This window comes from Sarcophilus harrisii, chromosome 4 (genome assembly GCF_902635505.1).
Source record: "Sarcophilus harrisii chromosome 4, mSarHar1.11, whole genome shotgun sequence".
In the NCBI taxonomy this organism is placed as follows: domain Eukaryota; kingdom Metazoa; phylum Chordata; class Mammalia; order Dasyuromorphia; family Dasyuridae; genus Sarcophilus; species Sarcophilus harrisii.
Window position 1 is genome coordinate 130,502,514 of NC_045429.1, and position 23,667 is coordinate 130,526,180.

General features: G+C 33.8%; 1 protein-coding gene across 8 annotated transcripts in view; it reads right to left on the reverse strand.

Moving 5' to 3' along the window:
* MAP3K4 (mitogen-activated protein kinase kinase kinase 4) overlaps positions 1-23,667 on the reverse strand; it is a 124,289-nt gene that overhangs the window by 76,954 nt on the left and 23,668 nt on the right. For all 8 annotated transcript variants that reach the window (XM_031937527.1, XM_031937524.1, XM_031937523.1 and 5 more), the window contains exon 2: positions 7,622-7,812. In XM_031937527.1, the coding sequence (XP_031793387.1) occupies positions 7,622-7,812 (191 nt within the window). The remainder of the gene's footprint in view (positions 1-7,621; positions 7,813-23,667) is intronic.

The following is a 23,667-nucleotide window of genomic DNA, read 5'->3' on the forward strand; positions in this document are numbered from 1 at the left end:
TTACTGAAACTCCTACTGGAATTCATTCACAGTGGTTAGCAGGGGTCCTCTTATTCTCCCAATCCTAGCTACATTCCAATGTCAATAAGCAAAACCTCCTTCAAATGCCTATTACCTACTGTCTCTTTATCTAATTCCATCCTAATTCACCAATTATCACACACTCATGCCTCCCCCCCTTGTGCCCTCTGAAACTCCCATTCTGTAACTAAAACTTCCTTTTATTTTCAACTTCCTTCTCTTCTACACTGTTCATCTTCTGGCAGTCACAGAGAACTGGACTTCTGATCATTCTTTTATCACTCACCATCCTTCTTGATACCAGTTTTACTTTTTCTCATATGAAAAGACTCTTTGGTCCCAATAGTGGAGACAAAATACTCCTTGCTCCCCCTTCTACTCCTCCATCACTCATTAAACTTCTTCTCCTTTGAGGTTCTTACTGCCTAAATGTATCAACTAATTCATATCTTGATAATCAACCTCCCTAAAGCCATTGCTTTTTCCTCTAAAATTTCTTTGTATCTTGTATATGTACAATAGATCAAACCCATTAGAATGTAAGATCATAGAGGACAGGAACTATCTTCACTTTTGGGTCCCCAAAACTTAGCATGGTTCTTAGAACCTATCAAGATCTTAATAAACAAATTGCTGGCTGAGTAATTGAAATGCTGTCCCAAAGATACTGAGTTTCTTGGAATTTTTGGAAGAATTTCATTTGATTCAACTCATATTAATATTTACCAAGCACCTACATACAACATGGCACCACTAAGCTAAAGTTACAAAAGGATTTCCTAGAATCCATTCTCACTGGTTTACAATTCAAGAGAAGGATAGATAAACAGAAATAACTCTGATACAAGGGAGTTTGAGAAATGTCAAGTAGTGTGAGAATGAAAAGGAACAATCATTTTCTGCTATGGGAAGGAGAGTGGATCAGGAAAATGCTTTATGGCAAAGGAAGATCTTGAGTTGGACTTTAGATAAAGGACTCTCCACTTCAATAGGTAGAGACTGGGAGACAGGAAGAAAGGAAAGGGAGTCTTATTGAAAACACTTCATAAATTGTCAATCTCAATTATTTTTCTCTTTTTCTCTCTCCTTCTCCCCACAACCAGACATGCTACACTTTGTTAGTGCTCTCATCATATCCCATAACTTAATTATCATTTCTATGCAAATGACTGCCTCCTAAATCTATATGTTCAGCACCTCTCTCTTCTCTCCTGGACTCTAGTGCTGTGTCACCATTTAGCTATCTACTAGACATTTATACCTGGAGTCCACATAGACATTTCAAACTAAACATAACTAAAAGTGACTTCCCCATTCACCTCTTTTCCTGACATCCCTATTTTTGTCAAGGACACCACTATCTTTCATCACTTTCATCAAATTTATAACTGAAACCCTAATTTTTCCCAACACATCTAAAACAATTATTAATGCTTACTGATTCTACTCGTATAGTCTCTCACATCTTTCCTTTCTCTCTACTTATACGGCTAAAGATCTAATCACTTCTTGACAAGACTTCTGCAATGTTTACTAATTTGTGTCACTACTTTAAGCCTATCCTCTTTCCAACTGTTCCTCCATAAGCTACCAAACTATCTCTTTTCTAAAAAATTTTTCATGAGGGATGTCTCTCTGAGAGGGGAAAAGGTACACTGAAAAATTTAGGTGACATACAACAAAAAATATTAACAATTATATTTTTAAGTGTTAATCAGAAAAAGAATGACAAGCAGTGTCAGTCCTTGGCACATAGTAGACACTTTAAAAACACACATTAATAAAGGGGTTAAGAATGAAAAGTGAAGGATGACATCTAGATTTCTAACTAGGGTGACTAGGAAGATGGAGGGGGAAAGTGAATATAGCACCCACTTGTGCCTGACACTATATTAAACAGTCCCCCCCCCCCCAAACAAACAAACAAACAAACAAAAACCCAAATATTTCATGTGATCTTTCACAACTACTCTGTGGGATCATTCTTATTGTAATCTCCACTGTAGAGTTGAGAAAATGAAAGCAAACAGACTCTGTTAAGTGACTTGCCCAGGATCACACAGCTAGTAAGAATCTGGATGAGGCCATTTGACAACCGAAAATAATAACTTGAATGATAAAATAAGAAGCCAAATTGAAGAGCAAGAAGAGAGTGAGCAAAGGAAATGAAGGCACTGATTATAGATGGTCTCTTCATTTGGAATAAGGGCGAAGGAGAAAATGATTATATTAGTTATTAAGGTTTTCTTTATATTGAATTTAAATGTGCTTTTCTACTGACCTTAGATTGACCCTTCAGAGAACAAATTTATGCAATTAAACAAAAAAAAAAAAAAAACAAAAAAAACCCTAACCCTCATCTACTGAAGCAAGGTTGTCCCTGGGATAGTGACTGAAGACTATACAGAATCAACACACCTCCCCTGCCACATGACAGAACCACATACTCTAGGAGGAAATACCTATCCTAGAGCAAGATCATAAAGGAGTAGGCTTTAGAAATCAAACCAAAAAAGAAAAACAAAACAGGAAATAATCACTTAGATTCCAGAGACACAAGAACCTAGAGGAAACTTCCTAATAGAAATTTTAAGTGTATTTCCCACGAACATTTCAACTTCAATACATGTAAAATAGAACTTTTTTCATTATTATTATGATTACAAGCCTTACAAAGCTGGAAATGTATATCTTTATGTATTTAAGAGTTTTTGCCTGTCACCTATACAATCTGAATTCTCTCAAAAATGAACAAAAATATAACTTATTGGTTAAAAAAAAAGGAAGGGAAAAAAAAAAAACCTCTCTTTCCCCCCAAACCCATTTCTCTTCAGGTCCACATTTTCCCTCTCACCACAGACCCAATGAGTTGCAAAATCTTGATGTTCCTATATTCACCACTACTCTCATATATGATTCCTTTTTGCTTCTCATAAATACCACTTCTTTTGTTCAGGGCTTCACTTGTTCCATTGCCAACTACTGCCAAAGCCCTCCTAATTAGTAACATGTCTCCCCACTCCAATCTATCCTCAAGTTCAGATCTGAATATATCAATCCCCTACTCCATAAAATTCTATATTGCCTCTAAGAAAAAAAAATAAGCTTCTTTTCATGTTGTAAAGCCTTTCAAATGCTATTAGTCAATAAGCTTTTATAAAGTATTTACCATGTGTCAGGCAGTGCCCTAAGCACTAAGGGATATAAAGAAAAGCAAAAAAGGGTCCATGCCCTCCAGAAATTCATAATCTAATGGGGGAGACAACAAATATATACAAACAAGATACAAGTTTGAGAAGTAATTAAAAGCAGAAAGCCCCAAGAATTAAGAAGTGGGGAAAGCCCTCTTATAAAAGATGAGATTGTATTTGGTACTTTGATAGACAACTGAAAAATGTAGCATGAGTTTTCAGTACTTGATGAAAACTAGGCAACAAAGTAGTCAGAAATGAAAAGGAAGAGGCATTTGAGGAATGGAGGAATAGCCAGAGAAGAATGAAGCCAAAAGACAGTATCTTATCTAAGGAACTTCTAGGAAGCCAGTGTCACTGGATAAAAAGTTGGGGGGGAGGGAGAAGCTCAAGGGTGGTAGTTTAAAGTCTAAGACTGGAAAGGGGAAGAGTGGCTTGTACCCCGACTACCACACAAGGACTTGTCTTTGATACTGGTGATGACAGCCGTAGGGGTATGGACCAACACATTAGGAAAATCACTTTCATGGCTAAATGGAGGATGGATTGAAGCAGAAAGACTTGCAGCAAACAGACCGACCAACTGGCTTTTGCAGTAGCCCCAATGTGAGGCAGTGAGGGTCTGCACCACAGTAGTAACAATGTCAGAAAGGAAGGGGTAGGTTCCAGAAATGTTGCAAGTAAAACTGATAATCTATAGGTGTCTGAGGAGGGATGAAAAGGTTTGGAAGAGTGGCTATAGAGAATAGGAACCTCAACTAATGAGGGAGGCACAGAAGGACGGCTTAACAGCAGTAAGGGGTCACTTGAGATTGTAGAACATCAATCTGTAGTAGATCCAGTTAGAACCATGGAATGACTTTCTCCACCTACTTCCACCAGTGCATGTGTAGGAGTGAAGGCAGCTGGTGATGGAAGTGATTCAAGGCTTCAGTCTGGCCCAGCATAACTGGTGATAGCATAAGGGAGCCAGGGCTTTTAGAGGAAAAAGGACAATGTCAAATTGAGCAATTCACCAATGAGTCAAGCAGGGAAAGAAAGAAAGGTGAGACCGGCGTGACGGCTAGAAGAAAAATGAGGGATAAAATATGACATATAGATCTGGAGAGCAATTTGGAACTAGGCACAAAAAGTTATCAAACTGTACATACCCTTTGATCCAGCAGTGTTTCTACTGGGCTTATATCCCAAAGAGATCTTAAAGGAGGGAAAGGGACCCACATGTGCAAAAAATGTTTGGGGCAGCCCTTTTCTTAGTGGCAAGAAACTGGAAACTGAATCAGTTGGAGAATGGCTGAATAAGTTATGGTCTATGAATGTTATGGAATATTATTGTTCTGTTAGAAACAATCAACAGAATGATTTCAGAAAGGCCTGGAAAGACTTACATGAACTGAGACTGGGCGAAATGAGCAGGACTAGCAGATCATTATACACAGCAACAAAACTATACGAGGATCAATTCTGACAGACGTGGCTCTCTTCAACATTGAGATGATTCAAACCAATTCCACTTGTTCAGTAATGAAGAGAGCCATCTACACCCAGAAAGAGGATCTATGGGAACATAGCATTCTCACTCTCTCTGTTGTTTGCTTGCATTTTGTTTTCTTTTTCAGTTTTTCTTTTTCTTCCTTCTTGATCTGATTTTTCTTGTGCAACAAGGTAACTTTATAAACATGTATACATATATTGGATTTAACATGCATTTTAACATATTTAACATGTATTGGACTACCTGCCAGCTAGGAGAGAGGGATGGGGGAAGGAGGGGAAAAATTTGGAACAAAAGATTTTGCAAGAGTCAATATTGGAAAAATTACCCGTGCATACACTTTGTAAATAAAATGTTTTAATTTTTTAAAAATTGAATTAAATTTTTAAAAATTAAAAAAAAATTACAAATAGAGTCTGGCAGAAGGCAAAGGGAAATGTAAAACCAATAAATTAGTGTTATATAATGGAATTTATTTCAGAGTTCTTCAACAGAGAGGTGACATAGGTGTGATAACAGGATCAAGGGTATGACCTTTGCGCAAGGCTGAAGCAGAAGGGAATAGTTAAGTTATGGGGAATGAGCAGGTTAAGAAACTGGGAGATTTGGTGTTGGGGACTAACAGGAGGTGTGTTATTATGAGGGCATGAGATATAGAAAAAAGATTGTGAGCCAGGTATTAAACCCCTGAGGAAGGAAGTGTCCCGAAGGTCTGTAAGACACAGCTACCAGACTTTTGACTGGGTGGAAGACGTGGACCTAAAAAGAGGAGAGGTTACAAAGTGAATGGGGACAGAAGGAAAACCTGAAAGTAGCAATTGAGAAAAAGGAATATTCTCACTATATCTCCCTAACCCCAGTAACCTCAGGGGAATGAATGAAAATATAGCCAGTGCTAAAAAGGACAGGCAGGAAGGTTGTGTCATCACAGAGGAACCAGGTGTCAGTGGCAGCCAGAGATGGAAGAAGCAGGAAAGGAGATTTAAGATGAGAGCAAGTTTGCTGCCTATGGAACAGGCATTCCAAGGGCATAGTTGAAGAAATGCATAGCATGTAGTTGGGATTTTGAAGTGAGCAAGTTGAGCAGAGAGAGAATAAGGAATTTGATAGTGGTAGATGAAGAAGAGGGTTTAGATGATGACTTACAGAAGCTATGACCAGAGGTGAATTTCTTAATCAATAAGAAAAAGCATTCTCTCCAATTCCTAGCAGAGGCTAAAAATCAGGCAGAAAGCAAAAACTGCATGAAATGGAAGGCAAAGAGTTAGATGGAAGAACTCTCATTTCTTCTCTCCTCTTCCCTCTAGAGGTTCCTACCCCTACTGGAGGTTGGAGATCAAGCAAGAGATGGGAACCGCAAGATGGAAAGCCTCTCTTCTCAGAGTATACATAACATGAGATGAAAGGCACACAGATGCACTGAACATGATGAGTGGAAGGCCCCAAGTTCCTTCTCCTCTACTCTCAAGAGACTAGAGATCAGGTGGGAAATGATGACTTAGCAGCAGTTCCAATCTATCTTTCTAATCTCATTTATTAATTTATTTAGATTTTTTTGGACTAGGTGAAAGAAGAGATTCTTTTTCTCAGTTGCTACCTAGCTTTAATAACTGGATGGCTACAGCTTCAGTCAAACTGCGCTGTGAGAGACCTTAGCTTAAAAAGGCTCTTTCATTCAGGGCTATCTCCATTCTGATCTCTATCTGGCTACTGGACCCAGATGGCTCCAGTGGGTAAAGTGAGGTGGGTGATCTTGCACAACCCTCCCTCTTCCCTTAAATCCAACTCACTCATATGGTGTCACCTCCCCGACATCACGGTCCTCTCTGAGAACTAAGGACAAACAACAATCACCAAGCTCTACTGTCTGGCTAAACTAGAATTCTCTTTGTCCCCAAATATGGCATTCCATTACCTACCTCTATGCTTTGGCACTACTCTTATCCCTGGCACATAGTAGGTGCTTGAAAAATGTTTACAGATTACTCATTAAATGTATTCCCTCTTCAACTCTGCCTTAGAAATCTTTTACTCCCTTCAAGAAACGAATACATGCTTGCAAGTGTCTTACTTCCCTTTTCCTCTTTATTTCTATGGCTTAATTCAAATACTAGAAGGCACTGGGCAAACCTAGAGGTTTTTTTATCCTTCAAAGCAATTTCTTATTATGATTTGCTCAGCTGAAGCACCACCTTCCCCATGAAACCTCTTCTGGTATAATCAATTGCTTGTGGCCTTTCCACTAAGAACCCTGTATTTTTAATGATGCTGTATTCATTCTGTGTGTACTTATGCTGTAGATATATCATCTTTAAGAGAATCTAAGTTTCTTATGAGTATGAATTGTTTTAGTGTTGGTCTTTGTATCCCCAGTGCCTTGCACTTCCTGATGCTTCATAAACATTTAATAATGTTCCTGAGAGACTGGACTCCTCTAATGAATGGACAATAAGAAATTTGGATACCTACTTTAGGACACAGTATTTACCCTTTAGAATTAAGAATAGAAAGCTCCACAATCCGAGGTATGCTGAATTACACTACCATGTCCTAAGTTGGCAGAATTTAGGCAGAAAATGTTACAAAAGAATGGTTTTAGAATTTTCCCATGGGTGGATAGATGGAAATACCATGCCACACTTATTAGAGATCCTACAAGCCTTCTTTCCATGCCAGAAAAAACAAGAATAAATACCAGGGAAAGGAATTCAAAGAACCCAACACCCACCAACATGACAATTTGATGCAAGCGAATAAAAACCCTTTACCTTCTAGCTGGGTGACAGAAAAAGCCAGGGAAACAACAGAATTATGTGTTCTATATAAAGCATCAACAAATAAATGTTTTCTAAAGATTATGTATTGGTAAGCTCTATATAGTTTTTGAATATATCTTTCCAAGTAAAAGACACACCTTTTAAACTGGAGCGGCCAGAAGGTCTCCCTACATTATTCCTCTGGTGTTTTGTTGACATACGTTTCATCTGTCGAGGTGTGCTGGGAGGAGAGGCACCATAAAGGTTTTCAGTATTTGTTTCATCTGAGAACTCCTCTGGATCAGATTCAGAGTTTTTGCAAGCAACATCTCCCAACTTGCATTCCTGCCTAAGAAAGAAAGAAAAAAGAATAATGAAAATTTTTGTCAAAAATATTTGTTAATTTGCAGTTTTCAAATGTTCTTTCATTCCTAGTCTCAACCATTTTATACACCAAAAAGTAGAGTCAAAAGTTCTATTTCCTGATGTTCTCAGCAATGAAGAAATAGCATATATCTGTTAAGACACATAAGCAGAAAAAAATCCACATAAAGTCACAGGCCAAAAGTTTTAAAATATTTTCATCACACATTTTGAAAAAACTAAAAAAAATAAAAAATAAAATAAAGAGCACTTATGTTGCACAATAAAAATTAAAACTAAAAATGTACTGTCAGTAAGCTGGTGTCAACCTAAGTAATGAAACAAGTATAGTCCTGCCTGGCGTTTCAAAGTCTTTCTTTTTAGTTCAACTGAAAAACAAATCCAGAGCTGAAATTAAACGACTACTTTATGAAGCCCAACATACTAGTTATTGGGAGGAAAAAAATCCATACTCATAATCAGTATCTTACTTCCCTTCTCCTATGTGCTCTTATAGGAATGTATTCAAACACTTAAGAAACTAAATACTAAGGGGAGGGGAAACCCACAGGTTTTTTATCTTTAAAACTTAATTTCATATTAAAGACTTGCTCAAGGCTACATTGTTAGTAAGTGATACAGCCAGAAAGAGGATTTAAAACAAACTCTTCTGAAATATGAAATTTCTAAACTTTATTTTTTCTTGTAATCATGCACCTACTCCTATGGTAATCTGACCCCTCCTAAGAACAATGTTTTTAGATGCATAAAATTAAAATATGCTATTTATAATGAAATATCAAAATAACAAAAAAATGAATTTGTAGGTAGAATAGCATTTTGCTTTATTAGAGTTCAAAATTAGCATTTCTTATCAATTTAAATGTAAATGTTCTTTTGTTAATACCAACCTGTAATTAGATTTTACATCTTTCATGTGACATTTGAAAATGTCTTAGGATATGATTTTAATTCAGCATATTGGTAACTTAAAAGACATTTATAAAATTATATTATTCTTTTATTTGTATTTGTCTTTCATCATATCCTTATACTGCAGATTAATCACATCCAACTATTAGTTAAGTAGTACTATTTCAATTATATAGTTAAATGAAATATAAAATTTGATTGTTTATTTTGCCCTTGCACTGAGATCCAAAAAACAAAAACAAAAAAGCAAAATAAAACAAAAAACCCACAGGGTGAGTTTAAAATTTTTATTTACACAAATGTGAAAATGGAAATTTTGATTCTTTTCTTAATTTCTGACAGCACAGAAGTATATAGGGCATCTTGATATTACTTGTTATTCAAACAACCTAAGCTATCACCAAATTGACTTTATTGTGGTACAAGTTTCACACAGATTCTATTTTGCCTTAACTTTAGTCTGAATTAATTTAGAAACATTATGAAGTCTGCAGCAAAATCTAATTTCAAAAGTGCTGTATTTAGAATAGTAGTACTATGATTAATTTATAAACCACCAATTATTCTGGCAATTAACACTATAAATTTATCTTTTGGAGTTTATTAAAGATTTTCTATTGACTGGAAATTTAGGAGTTAAATTACAAAATGGCATTTATACACAAACATATGGAAGCAGGTCCGCATACGTAACAATATAAAAGAGTTGTAGATATGTTATTAATACTTTTTTGTAAATATATCTGGTGGTCTTTACTAAATGTAGACAGCTGAAACTCTTGAGTTCTTCCTCCGGGACAACCAAGCACTTAAGGCTAATTATCGGTTGGGCAATACTCTATGGGCATATGCTTGGAAAATGGCCCTTCCCACTATCCTGTGCTGGCTCAATGATTGGTGTATACAGATGATTGTAAGAGGGACTAGGGGGTGGAGTAAGACTAGCCAAAGTCACTTCTGGGCAGGAGACAAAGAAGGAAGATCCCGGAGATTCTGCTTCCATCCAATTCAATCCTACCTCTGAAGACAAAGAATAAAGAGCAAGGACTTTTGCTTATCCTGACTCCGGCTGATTCCAAGGTAACCAGGGTGCTAACATGGTCAGTCATCACAACTAAATGCTTCTGTGTTGACTGAAAATCTATTGAGTTTGTGTTATAAAAGGATATGTATGTGAATATACACATAATGTGAATATATGTATGCATATGGAAGCAGGTCCAAATAACTACCAATATAAAAACTATATCTATATCTATATATATACATATATACATTTATCCAAGAGTGGTAATAAATCCAGAAAAATGGGTAGTTCATGAAGAATGCTGAAAATAGTTTTTGTAGGTTATATTTGCCACAGTATTACAAATTGAAGATTTGGAAGGGACCTAGGGACATAATGCATCTTATTCTTGTTCTGTTTCAATGCCTCCTGTACTCTGAAGAAGATAATTTAAATATAGAATTTTCTCTAACCAGTCTATTACCGTATATAAACAAAAAAGATAAATTGATGTAATCATTCTGTTAAAACTCAACTTTTGCATCTACTTCAGGAAAAGAGCTTTTTTTCTAAAACCCCACAAAGTTTAAGAAATGTAGACTAATAATCCTTTTCAAAGTATTTCGGCAAATTATTTTAATTATTCATTTATTTTGATTATTTTAATGGTATATAAAAGAAAAATATCAAAACAGATGAAAAAATGTCACAAGTTATATAAAGGAAACTATAATTATCCTGACTAATCAAGAAAACTACATAGTAACATTATCTATGTTCTAATTTATTTTTTTAATTTTAAAAAATATTTCCCCATTACATTTTAATCTGATTGAGTCACAAGTGTTGCCATGCAACCTTGTTTAACACCTCTAACCTAGATTATAAATAACTTAATATTTACTAATACCATTATGTTAAAGGACTATAATCATTTATCACTTTTTTTTAAAACAGCATTAATTATATAGATTAAGTATTTTTGAAGTATTATCATTCACTTTTTTGACCTATGCTAACACTTTGGTACATAACTATGCTACTACTTTGGCACATAGCATATGTATTGCCCTGTATGTATATACAGATAAATATCTCTTGACTAAATGTCTTGCCAATAATACTATAGGACTCTTTATGAGATCAGGAATAAAGGGCTTTCTTTCAATTGTTGTTGTTCAGTCATTTCAATCATGTTCAACTCTTTGTGATCCCATATGGGGTTATCTCAGCAGAGATAATGTGGCAGTTCTCCATTTAATTCTCAGGTGAGAAACTGAAGTACACAGGGTGAAAAAGTGGCTGAGGCCAGATTTGACTTACAGGAAGACTCCAAGCCCAGTTCTTTATCTGCTGCATCACCCAGCTGTCCTTAGAGATCACCTGATTCAATGTATTCATTTCATAGAAAAGGAAAGAAAGGCCCAAAGAGCTTGAGTGGTTTGCCTGAGCTCAAAGTAGAACAGGAAGAAATCATTTGAACTACCACAGAATTATTTTGCCGATAGAAAAATATTTCAAAATTCATTTGGAAGAACAGAAAGGCAAGAATATCCAAAGAATTAATGAGGGGAAATATCTAGGAAGGAGGTTTAGCAGTCACAGATTTTATCTGGTACTAGCTAAGAAAGAGAAAGGTAGAGTGAAACAGAGCAGACGCACCACGTACAGCAGCAAACATATATAGCAACCTAGTGTTTGACAAGTGTAAAGATTCAAGTGCTCAGGACAAGAATTCATTATTTGGTAAAAATTGAAGGGAAAATTAGAAAACAGTATGGCAGAAACTGGGCATAAACTAGTATCTTACACTATACATGGCCTAGATATAAAAGGAGAAATTAAAAGAAAATTTGAAGAACATAGAACATATCTATCAGACTTATGGATAAACAATTTATGAATAAACAAGAGATAGAGAGCACAGTGAGATGTAAAATGGATAATTTTAATTACATTAAATTAAAAAGGTTTTGTACAAATAAAACAAATGTAGGCAAGATTAGAAGAAAAGCAGAAAAATGGGAGGAAAATATAGAGTTCCTCAGATAAAGGCCTCATATCTCAAATATATAAAAAATTTCTTCAAATCCATAAGAAATAAGTCATTCTCCAGTTGAGAAATGGTCAATGGATATGAACAAGCAATTTTCAAATGAAATAATCAAACCAATTTATGATCATATGAAAAAACTCTTTAAATCATTATTGATTAGAATAATGAAAATTAAAACAACTCCAAGGTACCATCTCCCATCTATCAATTGGCTAAAATTACAAAAGAGGAAAGTGACAAATCTTAGAAGAGATGTGGAAAAACTAGGACCTTAATTCATCACTGGTGGATCTGTGAGCTGGTCCAACCATTTTGTAGAGCAATTTGCAATTATGCTCAAAGAGTTATTAAACTGCTTATATCCTTTGATCTAGTGATACCACTATTAGGTCTGATTCCCCAAATGATTATGGAAAAAAAGAGAAGAACCTCTATGTTCTAAAATATTTACCTAAGTTCTCTTTGTGGTGGCAAATTAACTGCAGGGATGCCCATCAATCAGGGAATGGCTAAAAACCGTGGGTATATGTTCGTGAGAGAATATTACTCTTCTATAAGAAATCATGAGGTCCATGAGTTTAGAGAAACATGGAAAGATTTACACAAAATAATGAAGAGTAAAATGAGCAGAATCAAGTGAACATTTTATATAGTAACAGCAATATTATTTTTAAAACAACTGTGAGTGATCAAATCATTTTATTACAAATACCCGAATTAACTACCAAGATTCTATGAAGAAAGATGTGTTTGCATCCAGATAAAACACACACACACACACACACACACACACACACACACACACACACACACATCTATGTCTAATGGTAGCCATTCTAAGGAGGGAAGGAGGACACAGAGAATGGGGGATAAGATTGGAGGGGGGAAGTTACATGATAACTTTGTTGTATAATTAAAAAGAGTAACAAGTGGTACATCACAGATCTGTAATTCTAGGATCAATCCTCTTTTTTTTTTTCTATTCCACTTTGTTACGGAAATGCTTGTCTTATTTCTTAAGTTCATAATAAAATTTAAACAAGAGGCAAGAAATAAATGGTAATTTTTATTCAAGCATAGGGCCTTGAATACTGATGATAATAAGTTTTTAATCATCAAAAGGAAAACCAACTGAAATCCAAGAGAATTTTAGAACATTTAATGAAATTCCATCTTACTATTTACAATTAAGTCAAAAAACATTTATTAAGCACTCACTATGTGCTGGGTTAAGCGCTAGAGATTTAAAAAAAAAAAAAAAAAAAAAAAAAAAGGGGGTAAAACCAAGTCCCTGCTCTCAAGGAGCTCACAGCCTAATGGCAAATAAGATGCTAACAAATATGTACAAACATGATATATATCTATGTCTATATGTCTATATCTAGATATATATCTAGAAAGGGAGGATATATATATATATATATATATATATATATATACACACACACACACACAAGATATATATACACAAATAGAAAGGATAACTATGTACATATATACACATTTATGAAATATAGATAGATATTATTATAGTGTACACACACACACACACTCATATACCCCAACACAAAAACCTTTGACATAAACTGGATATAACCTTAGTGAGAAGGCACTAGACTAAGACTGAGAAAGCCTTCTTGCAGAAAGTGTGACTGCAGATTTGAAGGAAGCCAGGAAAGTCAGGAAGCAGAGATAAGAAGGGGAGCATGGCAGGACTGTCAGTAAAAGTGTCTGTGGTTGGGTATTGGGTTGTTTTGTCTGAAGAACTATAAGGGGTCCAAGTATCAATGGAACATACATAAAAAAAGATGTAAGAAGACTAGAAAGTGATCCAATTTTTCTTGTGCAGCAAGATAACTGTATAAATATGTAACATATATTGGAGTTAACATATATTGTAACATGTTTAACATGTATTGGATTACCTGCCATCGAGGGTGGCAGGGGGGAAGGAAGGGAAAATTTGGAACAGAAGGTTTTGCAAGGGTCACTGTTGTAAAATTATCTATGCATATGTTTTGAAAATAAAAACTTTAATTAAAAAATGTGGGAAAAAAGAGAAAAAGAAAAAAAATTTTAAATTAAGAAGACTAGAAAGATATGAATAGGATAGGTTATAAAGGGGTTTAAAAGCCAAATTGAGAAGTTTGTATTTAATTCTTGAAGTAAGGAGTCACTAAAGTTTACTAAATAGGGAAAACAAAATGATCAGACCTGTGTTTTAGGAACTGGACTAGTGTAGTGGCAATGTCAGGATAGAAGGGAGCATACATGAAAGATCTTTCAAAGGCAACTGATTGGATATGGGGTTTCAAAGTGTGTGGAATCAAAGATGACACAAACCTAGGTTTACAAGCATTGGAGAGATGATAGTACCTTCAACATTAAAGGCAAGTTAGGAAGAAGAAGGGTTTAAGATAATGAGTTTAGTTTTGTACATGTTGAATTTAAGAAATATTATTTTTAAAGATGTAATTGACTAAAAAGGATGAAAAAAACCTGATCCCATAAGAAAATAATAGAAAGAATGAACAACAGTGTAGTTATAGGTGCTGATAAATCTCCAAATGCACTGAAAATATGTAGCTCCAAAAAGCCTTTATCAAATGCCTAGAATATTTTAGGTACAAAGGACATTAAACACAAAAATGAAAATCCCTTCCCTGAAGGAGTTTGCATTCACTCCACTGATGGAGATAATACGGACATGGATAACCCATAGATATATTAGATATATTACTGTAGATGGAAGCTAATAAAGTATAGCCTGCAATTGGCTTTTTTCCAAAAAGAGGTAATTCAGGCCAATTCCAATAGACTTGTGAGGGAGAGCCTCTTAGAGGGCTCTTAGAAAGAGTGTTATGGAAACTGAATGTGGATCACAACATAGTATTTTCACCTTTTTTGTTGTTTGCTTGCTTTTTTTCCTCTCATTTTTTACTTTTCAATCTGATTTTTCTTATGTAGCATGAAAAATGTGGAAATATGTTTAGAAGAACTGCATATGTTTAACTTAATATTGGATTACTTGCTGTCTAGGGGAGGTAGATAAATTTGGAACACAAGGTTTTACAAAGGTGAATGTTCAAAACTATCTTTGTGTGTATTTGAAATTAAAAAAAACAAACAAACTATTATTTAAAACAAGAGCTAAGTTCCAATGACACTGTTAGAAATTGAGGGCCATTCATTTCCAAAATATATAGAGAATTAACTCTAATTTATAAAAAATCAAGCCATTCTCCAATTGAAAAATGGTCAAAGGATATGAACAGACAATTCTCAGATGAAGAAATTGAAACTATTTCTAGTCATATGAAAAGATGCTCCAAGTCATTATTAATCAGAGAAATGCAAATTAAGACAACTCTAAGATACCACTACACACCTGTCAGATTGGCTAAGATGACAGGAAAAAATAATGATGATTGTTGGAGGGGATGTGGGAAAACTGGGACATTGATTCATTGTTGGTGGAGTTGTGAACGAATCCAACCATTTTGGAGAGTAGTTTGGAACTATGCTCAAAAAGTTATCAAACTGTGCATACCCTTTGATCCAGCAGTGTTACTACTGGGATTATATCCCAAAGAGATTATAAAGAAGGGAAAGGGACCTGTATGTGCACGAATGTTTGTGGCAGCCCTTTTTGTAGTGGCTAGAAACTGGAAACTGAATGGATGTCCATCAGTTGGAGAATGGCTGAATAAATTGTGGTATATGAAAATTATGGAATATTACTGTTCTGTAAGAAATGACCAACAGGATGATTTCAGAAAGGCCTGGAGAGACTTACACGAACTGATGCTGAGTGAAATGAGCAGGACCAGGAGATCATTATATACTTCAACAACAATACTAGATGATGACCAGTTCTGATGGATCAGGCCATCCTCAGCAATGAGATCAACCAAATCATTTCTAATGGAGCAGTAATGAACTGAACCAGCTATGCCCAGAAAAAGAACTCTGGGAGATGACTAAAAACCATTACATTGAATTCCCAATCCCTATATTTATGCACACCTGCATTTTTGATTTCCTTCACAAGCTAATTGTACAATAATTCAGAGTCTGATTCTTTTTGTACAGCAAAATAATGTTTTGGTCAGGTATACTTATTGTGTATCTAAGTTATATTTTAATATACTTAACATCTACTGGTCATCCTGCCATTTAGGGGAGGGGGTGTGGGGGGGTAAGAGGTGAAAAATTGGAACAAGAGGTTTGGCAATTGTTAATGCTGTAAAGTTACCCATGTATATATCCTGTAAATAAAAGGCTATTAAATTTAAAAAAAAAAAAAAAAAAAAAGAAATTGAGGGCCATACCATAATAATATTTTGGAATAGGAGTTTAAGGGAGTAATTTCCCACAATACTCTGATCATACAGTAGAAGGAAACACACTACTGGTCAAATAATATCTTCATTGTCCTCACTAACATGCCAAAATTAATCATCATTTGTGCTTTAGAAATCAAGCTTTTACTCAAATTATCTACTTTAAGATGCAAGAAAAAACTTTTACAGTGGAGAAGAAGGGGGACTTTACTCTCATCAGAATTGGCTTAAAGAGAAAATAACATACACAATCAATATAGGTATAGAAACCCATCTTATCCTGCAGGAAAGTAGAAAGGAAAGGGCAAACGAGAAGTGGGGAAGATGACAGAAGAGGGCATTCTGAGGGAGGTTGTGTTAAGAAGCAAAGTACTTTTGAGGAAGGTCAGAGTGAAAGAAGAGAATAGAATAAATAGGGGGGAAAACAATAAGCAATAGTAATTGTAAAAAGAATTGTGAAGTTAAGTTTCTCTGATAAAGGTCTCATTTCTTAAATGTATAGGGAACTGAGTCAGATTTATTAAAAAAATAAATAAATAACACCACTCTCCGAATGATAAAAAATAAAAAATTATGAACTATGTTCAAAGGATTACAAAATCATGCATATCCTTTGAATTAATAATACCACTACTAGGCATGTTTCCCAAAAGAGATTTTTAAAAAAGGAAAAAGACCTATATATACAAAATTATTAATAGCAGCTCTTTTCTCAGAGAGAGAATTAGAAATGGCTGAATAATTGTGATTTGTAATTATATTGGAATAAGAAATGATGAGCAGGATGCTCTCAGAAAAAACCTGGAAAATCCTCCATGAACTCAAGCAAAGTGAAATGTACTGTGTACAAAGTGATAGCAATGTTGTGGGATGATCACTTGTGAATGACTGCTATTCTCAGCAATACAATTATCCAAGATTACTCTGAAGGACTTATGATGAAAAATGCTATCCATACCCATAGAAAGAACTAATTGTATCTGAATATAGATTAAAGCACATTTTTTTAAATTTTATTTTTCTTGAGGGTTTCTTTTTTTGGGGGAAGGAATGTTTTTTCTCCCCACAACATGACTTGTATGGAAATATTTTGCACAACTTCATATTTGCCTTCTCAATGGGGGTGGATTGGGGATGAAGGGAGAATATGTGGAACTCAAAATTTTAAAAACAAATGTAAAAAATTGTTTTGCATGTAACCAGGGGAAATAAAAATATTTTTAATGGCAAAAAAAAAAAGGAAACTAGATAATTTATTAAAACTCAATATGCATCCAAAAAAAAAAAGGTATAACTTTCACTAAGACTTTCAGAACCCTCATATAAAACACACACACACACACACACACACACAGTAATTCCAGAAGGATGGCTCTAGTATATAGGGAGACTGAGAAGTGTTTTATGTTGAAGGAATAACTTGACTTGAGCTTTGAAGAGAAAAAGGGATTTAAGAGGCAGAAATGAATAGATGCATTCCAGGCATGGAGAATAGCATAAGAGGCAGAGGGAAATAAATGGAATGTCAGATAAAAGTAACAATAAAAAAGGTCTGCTTCTCTAGTTCATACAGAAGAGTCAACTTTTTATCATAAACTAGAATAAGAAAGAAGAGTATGAGGGATGTTGATTAGAAAAACTGAGGAGGGAAATTGACTTAATTCATTTTGAATAGCCTCTTTTTTCTCAGTAAAATTCAAAGGCTCTTTGCTGAGTATAAGGACTGTGTTATATGACTTAATAATATGTTGGTGCAGTTTCAATGTCTTCTGCAAAAATAATTAAAGCTGTTAAAAATATTTGAAGGTTCTTGTAAGAAGTTGTGTAAAATCAAATTGCATTATGAAGTACAACATCCTTGAAAGGGAGATAACACAAGTATCATGTGCCCATTTTATAAAAGAGGAAATCGAGAAACTGAGGTCCAAATGACAGAACAATTGAACCCAAGTCAAATACTTTTCTTTTATAATGTTGCCTCTGAAATATGATTTGTACAAGTAGAGATCTACTTGTACAAATAAAATAAAATATTTCAATATAACTAATATAGACCAAACAATAATTTCTTAACTCAAAATATTTGGTGTACATGTCAACATTCTAAACTAAGCAATTTACTACAATAGCTCTTTTCAGGATATTTCAGCTTGACTGAATGAGCTGATGTAATTAACTCTGAACTAATTTACATTTATTTTCCTAGATATACTCTTTGTAAATTTGTAAATAAATGTTTTCACTAAATATAATTAATTTTATAAACTCACTTTTAAAGATATCACTTGCTTTTTTCACTTAACGTTATCACAACAAAGGCTGTCAAATAGCCTAAAGAAATCTATATTGATTTATTCTAGATTAGGAATATTAACATATTTAACAAGTACTCAATAAAGTTAGAACAACTAACTCCAGCAACAATGTTTTGGTGCTTCAATATTCTCATATTTCCTTCCAACACTGACTTCCTATATTTTTACCAAAGATAAAGAGTGTGAGGTAAACCTCAGGATTTATTTTAAATTGAATTTCTCTTTTAGTGATATGGAGCATATTTCAAAATAGTCGTTTATGGTTCATAATTCCTTCTGGAAATAATTCATAGTTTTTGAATTAACAAGGGGAAATGACTTTTGCTGAAATTTGTGACAATTTCCTGCAGTGATATGGGAAATCACATTTTAAAAGGTGTAATAAAAATGCATTTAGAACTACAGAATTTTAGAACTTCAGAATTTTACACAACTTCATTACTACAGAATTTTAGAACTTAAAAGAGCTTAGGGATAATATTATCTCTAACATAAACTATATGTTTTATATATATAACAAACTATAAATGAAACTGGTTAGAAGATTCGCTCAAGGAATCATAGTATTCTTTTTTTTAAAATGCTTTTATTATACTTTAAGATGCTCAAATACAAATAAGCAGACTATAAAATTAGCTTCCAAAGAACTTTGGGCTAATAAAATAATAATACAGGCTTTTTTTTTCTCTTTCCAATTTTCCACACCTAAAAATTTGTTTCCTATTGCTGTCATTTTTTTTTTCACAAGAACAGTCACAAAGTATGCACTGTGTGGAATTTTTCAAAGAAAAATTTCAAAGTTATACAATTGCGATAAAACAGATAATACTGCTAAAACTGTAAAGGGACCCTAGAGACAACAGATGGTACTAAAGGACTAAATAAATAATATTCTCTTAACATTTTTGGCAGTTCTTCATGTTCTCATTGTAGAACTATTTCCATCTATTACTGGAAAAATGATCATCAAAATGTGTCATCTAATTTTTACTTGATTAACACCATCCAAAAACTTTGGCCTTTCCTAATTCTGTTATCATCTCATTAAATTACCAGGATACATTTAATACCATACACATTATACCATACTAAGAAATTTAACTTTAAGTAATATTTCTAAATCTTTTACTAGATCACACATCACAGTTCTATAACTGAAAGGTGCCTTAGAAGTTACTTATGCAGTTCAACACTTCTCATTTTACACATGAGGAAACTGAGGCCCAAGGATGTTAAATGATTTGACCCTTTAGTGTCACAAAAAGGTAGTGTTTCAGAAATGTGCATCAGTACCTATCAGAAAGAGGATTCAAACTCATTTTCTGAACCAAGAAGACATGAGAATTTAAGCACCAACCTCATAAAATATTAGAATAGAGATATGCTAGAGATAGAATAGAGAAACTTTCAGAGTTCTTCTAGGCAATGCTCTAAGATTTTAAGTTTCAGAGAATGAGGCAGACCTACACTAGTTCAGGGAGTTCCCTTACCTGGATTTTCACTGACTAACTTTCATGCCTGGAATACTCTTCCTCCTGGTCTATCTCTAATCTTCTCTGTTCTTCCAGGTCCTTGCTAAAATCCTACCTTCTGCAAGGAGTCTTTCCCAATCCTTCCTTAACTCTGGGGCCTTCCCTCTGATTTTCTCACATTTAAGTTACCTATATCTTTTTTGTACAGAGCTGTTTGAATGCTGTTCCCACCATTAGATTTCAGAAGAGGGACTAGTTTTTGCTCTTTTTCACATCCTCAGTGCTTATCATATGCCTGGTCCATAGGAAAAGCTCAACATTAACACTATAATCTCTTTTTTTCCAGTGCACATTTTTCTTTATCAACAATTCCCTTAATCCATTATTTAGGAAGATCTCTACTTGTACAAATCATATTTCAGAGGCAACATTATAAAGGAAAAGTATTTGACTTGGGTTCAATTGTTCTGTCAATTGGACCTCAGTTTCTCAATTTCCTCTTTTATAAAATGGGCACATGATACTTGTGTTATCTCCCTTTCAAGGCTGTTGTACTTCATAAACATTAAAGCACCATGTAAATGTTAGTCACTACTATTAACAATGAAGATAACAATCAACCAACAAACATTAAGTCCTTGCTATATACCAAGCACCATGGTAGACACTAGAAATACTAAAGTGATTAGGAAATCCAAAATATATACAAAATGGATATAAAGTATTAGCAAGAGGGGAGAGGAGGGTAAAAAGGGAAAAGACAAACAGAATTTTTGAAAATTTAGTTATGTTACATTTTTAGCAATTATGGAAAGGAAACAAAATTGCCTATATATATATGTATGTATGTATGTATTTTATATACACATATACACACATGTATGTGTGTATATGTATATATGTGTATGTATATAAATACACACACACACACACACACACACATATAAACATTCCTTAAGTGACTGTGCATAGTACCATATAATACCTTTACAAAAACTGACCATATATTTGACCATGAAAATCTCACAAATGAAGAAAAGCATGACTATTAAACAAAGACTTTTCTGGCAATAATGCCATAAAAATTATACTTAATAAAGGGTCACTGAACATAAGATTAAAAATTATTTAGAGACTAACTTAATTCTAAAGAACCGACAGGTCAAAGAACAAATTACAAAAACAATAGAGCATTTCATTTACAGTAATGATAAAAATAAAACCACATACTAAATTGTATAGATATAATGAAAGCCAATCTTTAAAGGACAATTCTTATATCTAAATACTTTCAATAATATGTAAGAAAGAACAAGTTAAGAAATCCCACTAAATGCCCCTTCTCGTGTTATTTTGCCTTATTTGGCATCCAATGGTTTTGGCAATAGACATAAATCAAACATTAATATTGTATAACAATTAAAGATAATCATATTTCCAAATATCAAAGATTTATAATCTATAGAACTCAGAGAGGACTAGTGATAGGGACTGAACGTATGTAAGAAACTCTCTCCCTTAAAGTAAGTTGGCATCTTCTCTGTAATCTATAGTAATAGAAAGCTTTGTAGAACCCTCAGAATTTAAATGATCTGCTCAATTATGCAGTTGATTATGTGTTAGAGGTAAGACTTGAATTCAGTTCTTCTAGGTCTGAAGACATCTCTCTATTTAGTAGGTTCACTGCGTCTGTATTTTTAAAATCAAAATTATTTTATTCTTACTATTGTGTACAACCATTATTACTTAACTAAATAGAAATGTTTTCATACAAAATTCTAATCTTACCACAAATTTCTTGAAGTCGAGAACTTCTTTGTTTCTGACAGTTAACACAATAAATATTCAGTAAAAACTGGTTGAATGTAACTTAATTGGGTCTTAACTATGTTACCTGAGAACAAGAATTATCTTTTTGTTTCTTTTTTTATCTCCAGAACTTAGTAGTGTCTTTCATATTAGGCACTTAATAAATGTTTACTGACTGACTATCCCAACTGTTAAGTAATTTGGTCAGCTGCTAAGACAACAAGCAAGATATTATTTCACTAATGAATCATCTGATTATCATATAAATTAAGATTACATAAATAGCCAAGGAATTTAAACAGGTATCAAAAAATGAGCCGCTTAAATATAAGCATAATTTGTTTTTCTCCTGAATATCCAGCTTTGATGGTCAAATCAAAGGATTATGATCAGTAGCCCATAGGTTAGAAAAATTGACATTTTATTAAACTTTCTATGAAGTATGAAATTTTTTTAAAAAATCTTTTTTTAACAAAAGGGAAAAAAGAATTTTCTTATGCTTTTACACAATATTAAATTTTAAAAATCTACAATATTATGTGCTTTTTCATCATTCAACAACCAATGCTAATAAAATATAAAAATTACAACTATATTCATCTTATGTTTCACAAAATCAAAAACAGTAAAACTAAAATATGTAGAAGAAAATCAAATTAACTCATTTATTCTAGTAAACAAAAACAACATCACAAGTTCATGAGACATGCACTGCAACTGTATTTATTACATATGTTACATATGCACAAGCATATGGGAGCTCCTTATGCTAAGCCTAACAGTGCAGGAAGTCTTGTTATTTAAGTTAAGGGAAAGGGGGAAGTCATAGGGAAGAAGAAAAGGAGTAATTCCTTCCTGAAGAGGAGAGGAAAGGCAATAGCAAAAGCAGCATTCTTTCCCCTTTGAACTATTAGACCATTAACATGATCTGTTTATCTACAAAGGTTCAAGCTGAATCAGAGCCTTCTTAATGCCCCAAGTCCAGTGTATTTTGGAAAATACGGCAATGCAGAAAGACAAGTTCTGGGGGCTCCTTAATTAAATACAAGAAAGCATGGATTAAAATTCATTAATACATTAAGTTCAAGATACTTTCATTTTCCAAAGCAAGATAACACTCCAATTTTGTCAATATTAATTTTCATTTTAAAAAATGAACCTAAGCAGTGTTACTTAGAAAGCACTAATTGTGCTTCAAGTTTAATTATGTATAATGTATAGGACAACTAAGTAACCCATAACAATCCCAGAGTCAGGAAAATCAGAATTTAAATATGGTCTCAGATATTTACTAGTTGTGTGATCCTGAACACGTATCCTGTTTGCCTCAGTTACCTCACCTGTCAAATGAGCCAGAAAAGGAATGCAAAACCATTCCAGTATCTTTGCAAAGAAAACTCCAAATGGAGTCACAAAGAATTGGATACTACTAAAAGCAATTGAACAACAATAAAAACATACATGCAGAAAAACAAACTTTAACAAGACATTTTTTTGTTCTTCACAACTACCTCAAAAATAGATCTTAATGTAAAAATAAAAGGGGATAAAGTTTAATTTTTTTAAAAAAAGCTTCCATTTTAAAGCAGTCAGTTTCAATCTCACCTATAAATTATTTATAGTATTCATGGAGAAACAAGATGCCAAAGCTATTTGAATTCATGTTTGAACTCTTAATTTTACAGGAATGTGGATCTTCTAAATTTAGAAAACTGGCATTACATAAAAACAATACCATAACAAGAAAGCAAACCCAGTCAGAAATATCTGACTGCCTGCCTTTTCCCTGATCTTCCTCCCTCCCCAAAGGCAATCATTTGCCAAGTCTGGTTGATTCTATCTCCCATAGTATCCCCTAGCATGAAACCTTCTAGGTTAGAGTCTCATTGTCTCTCACTAGACTATCT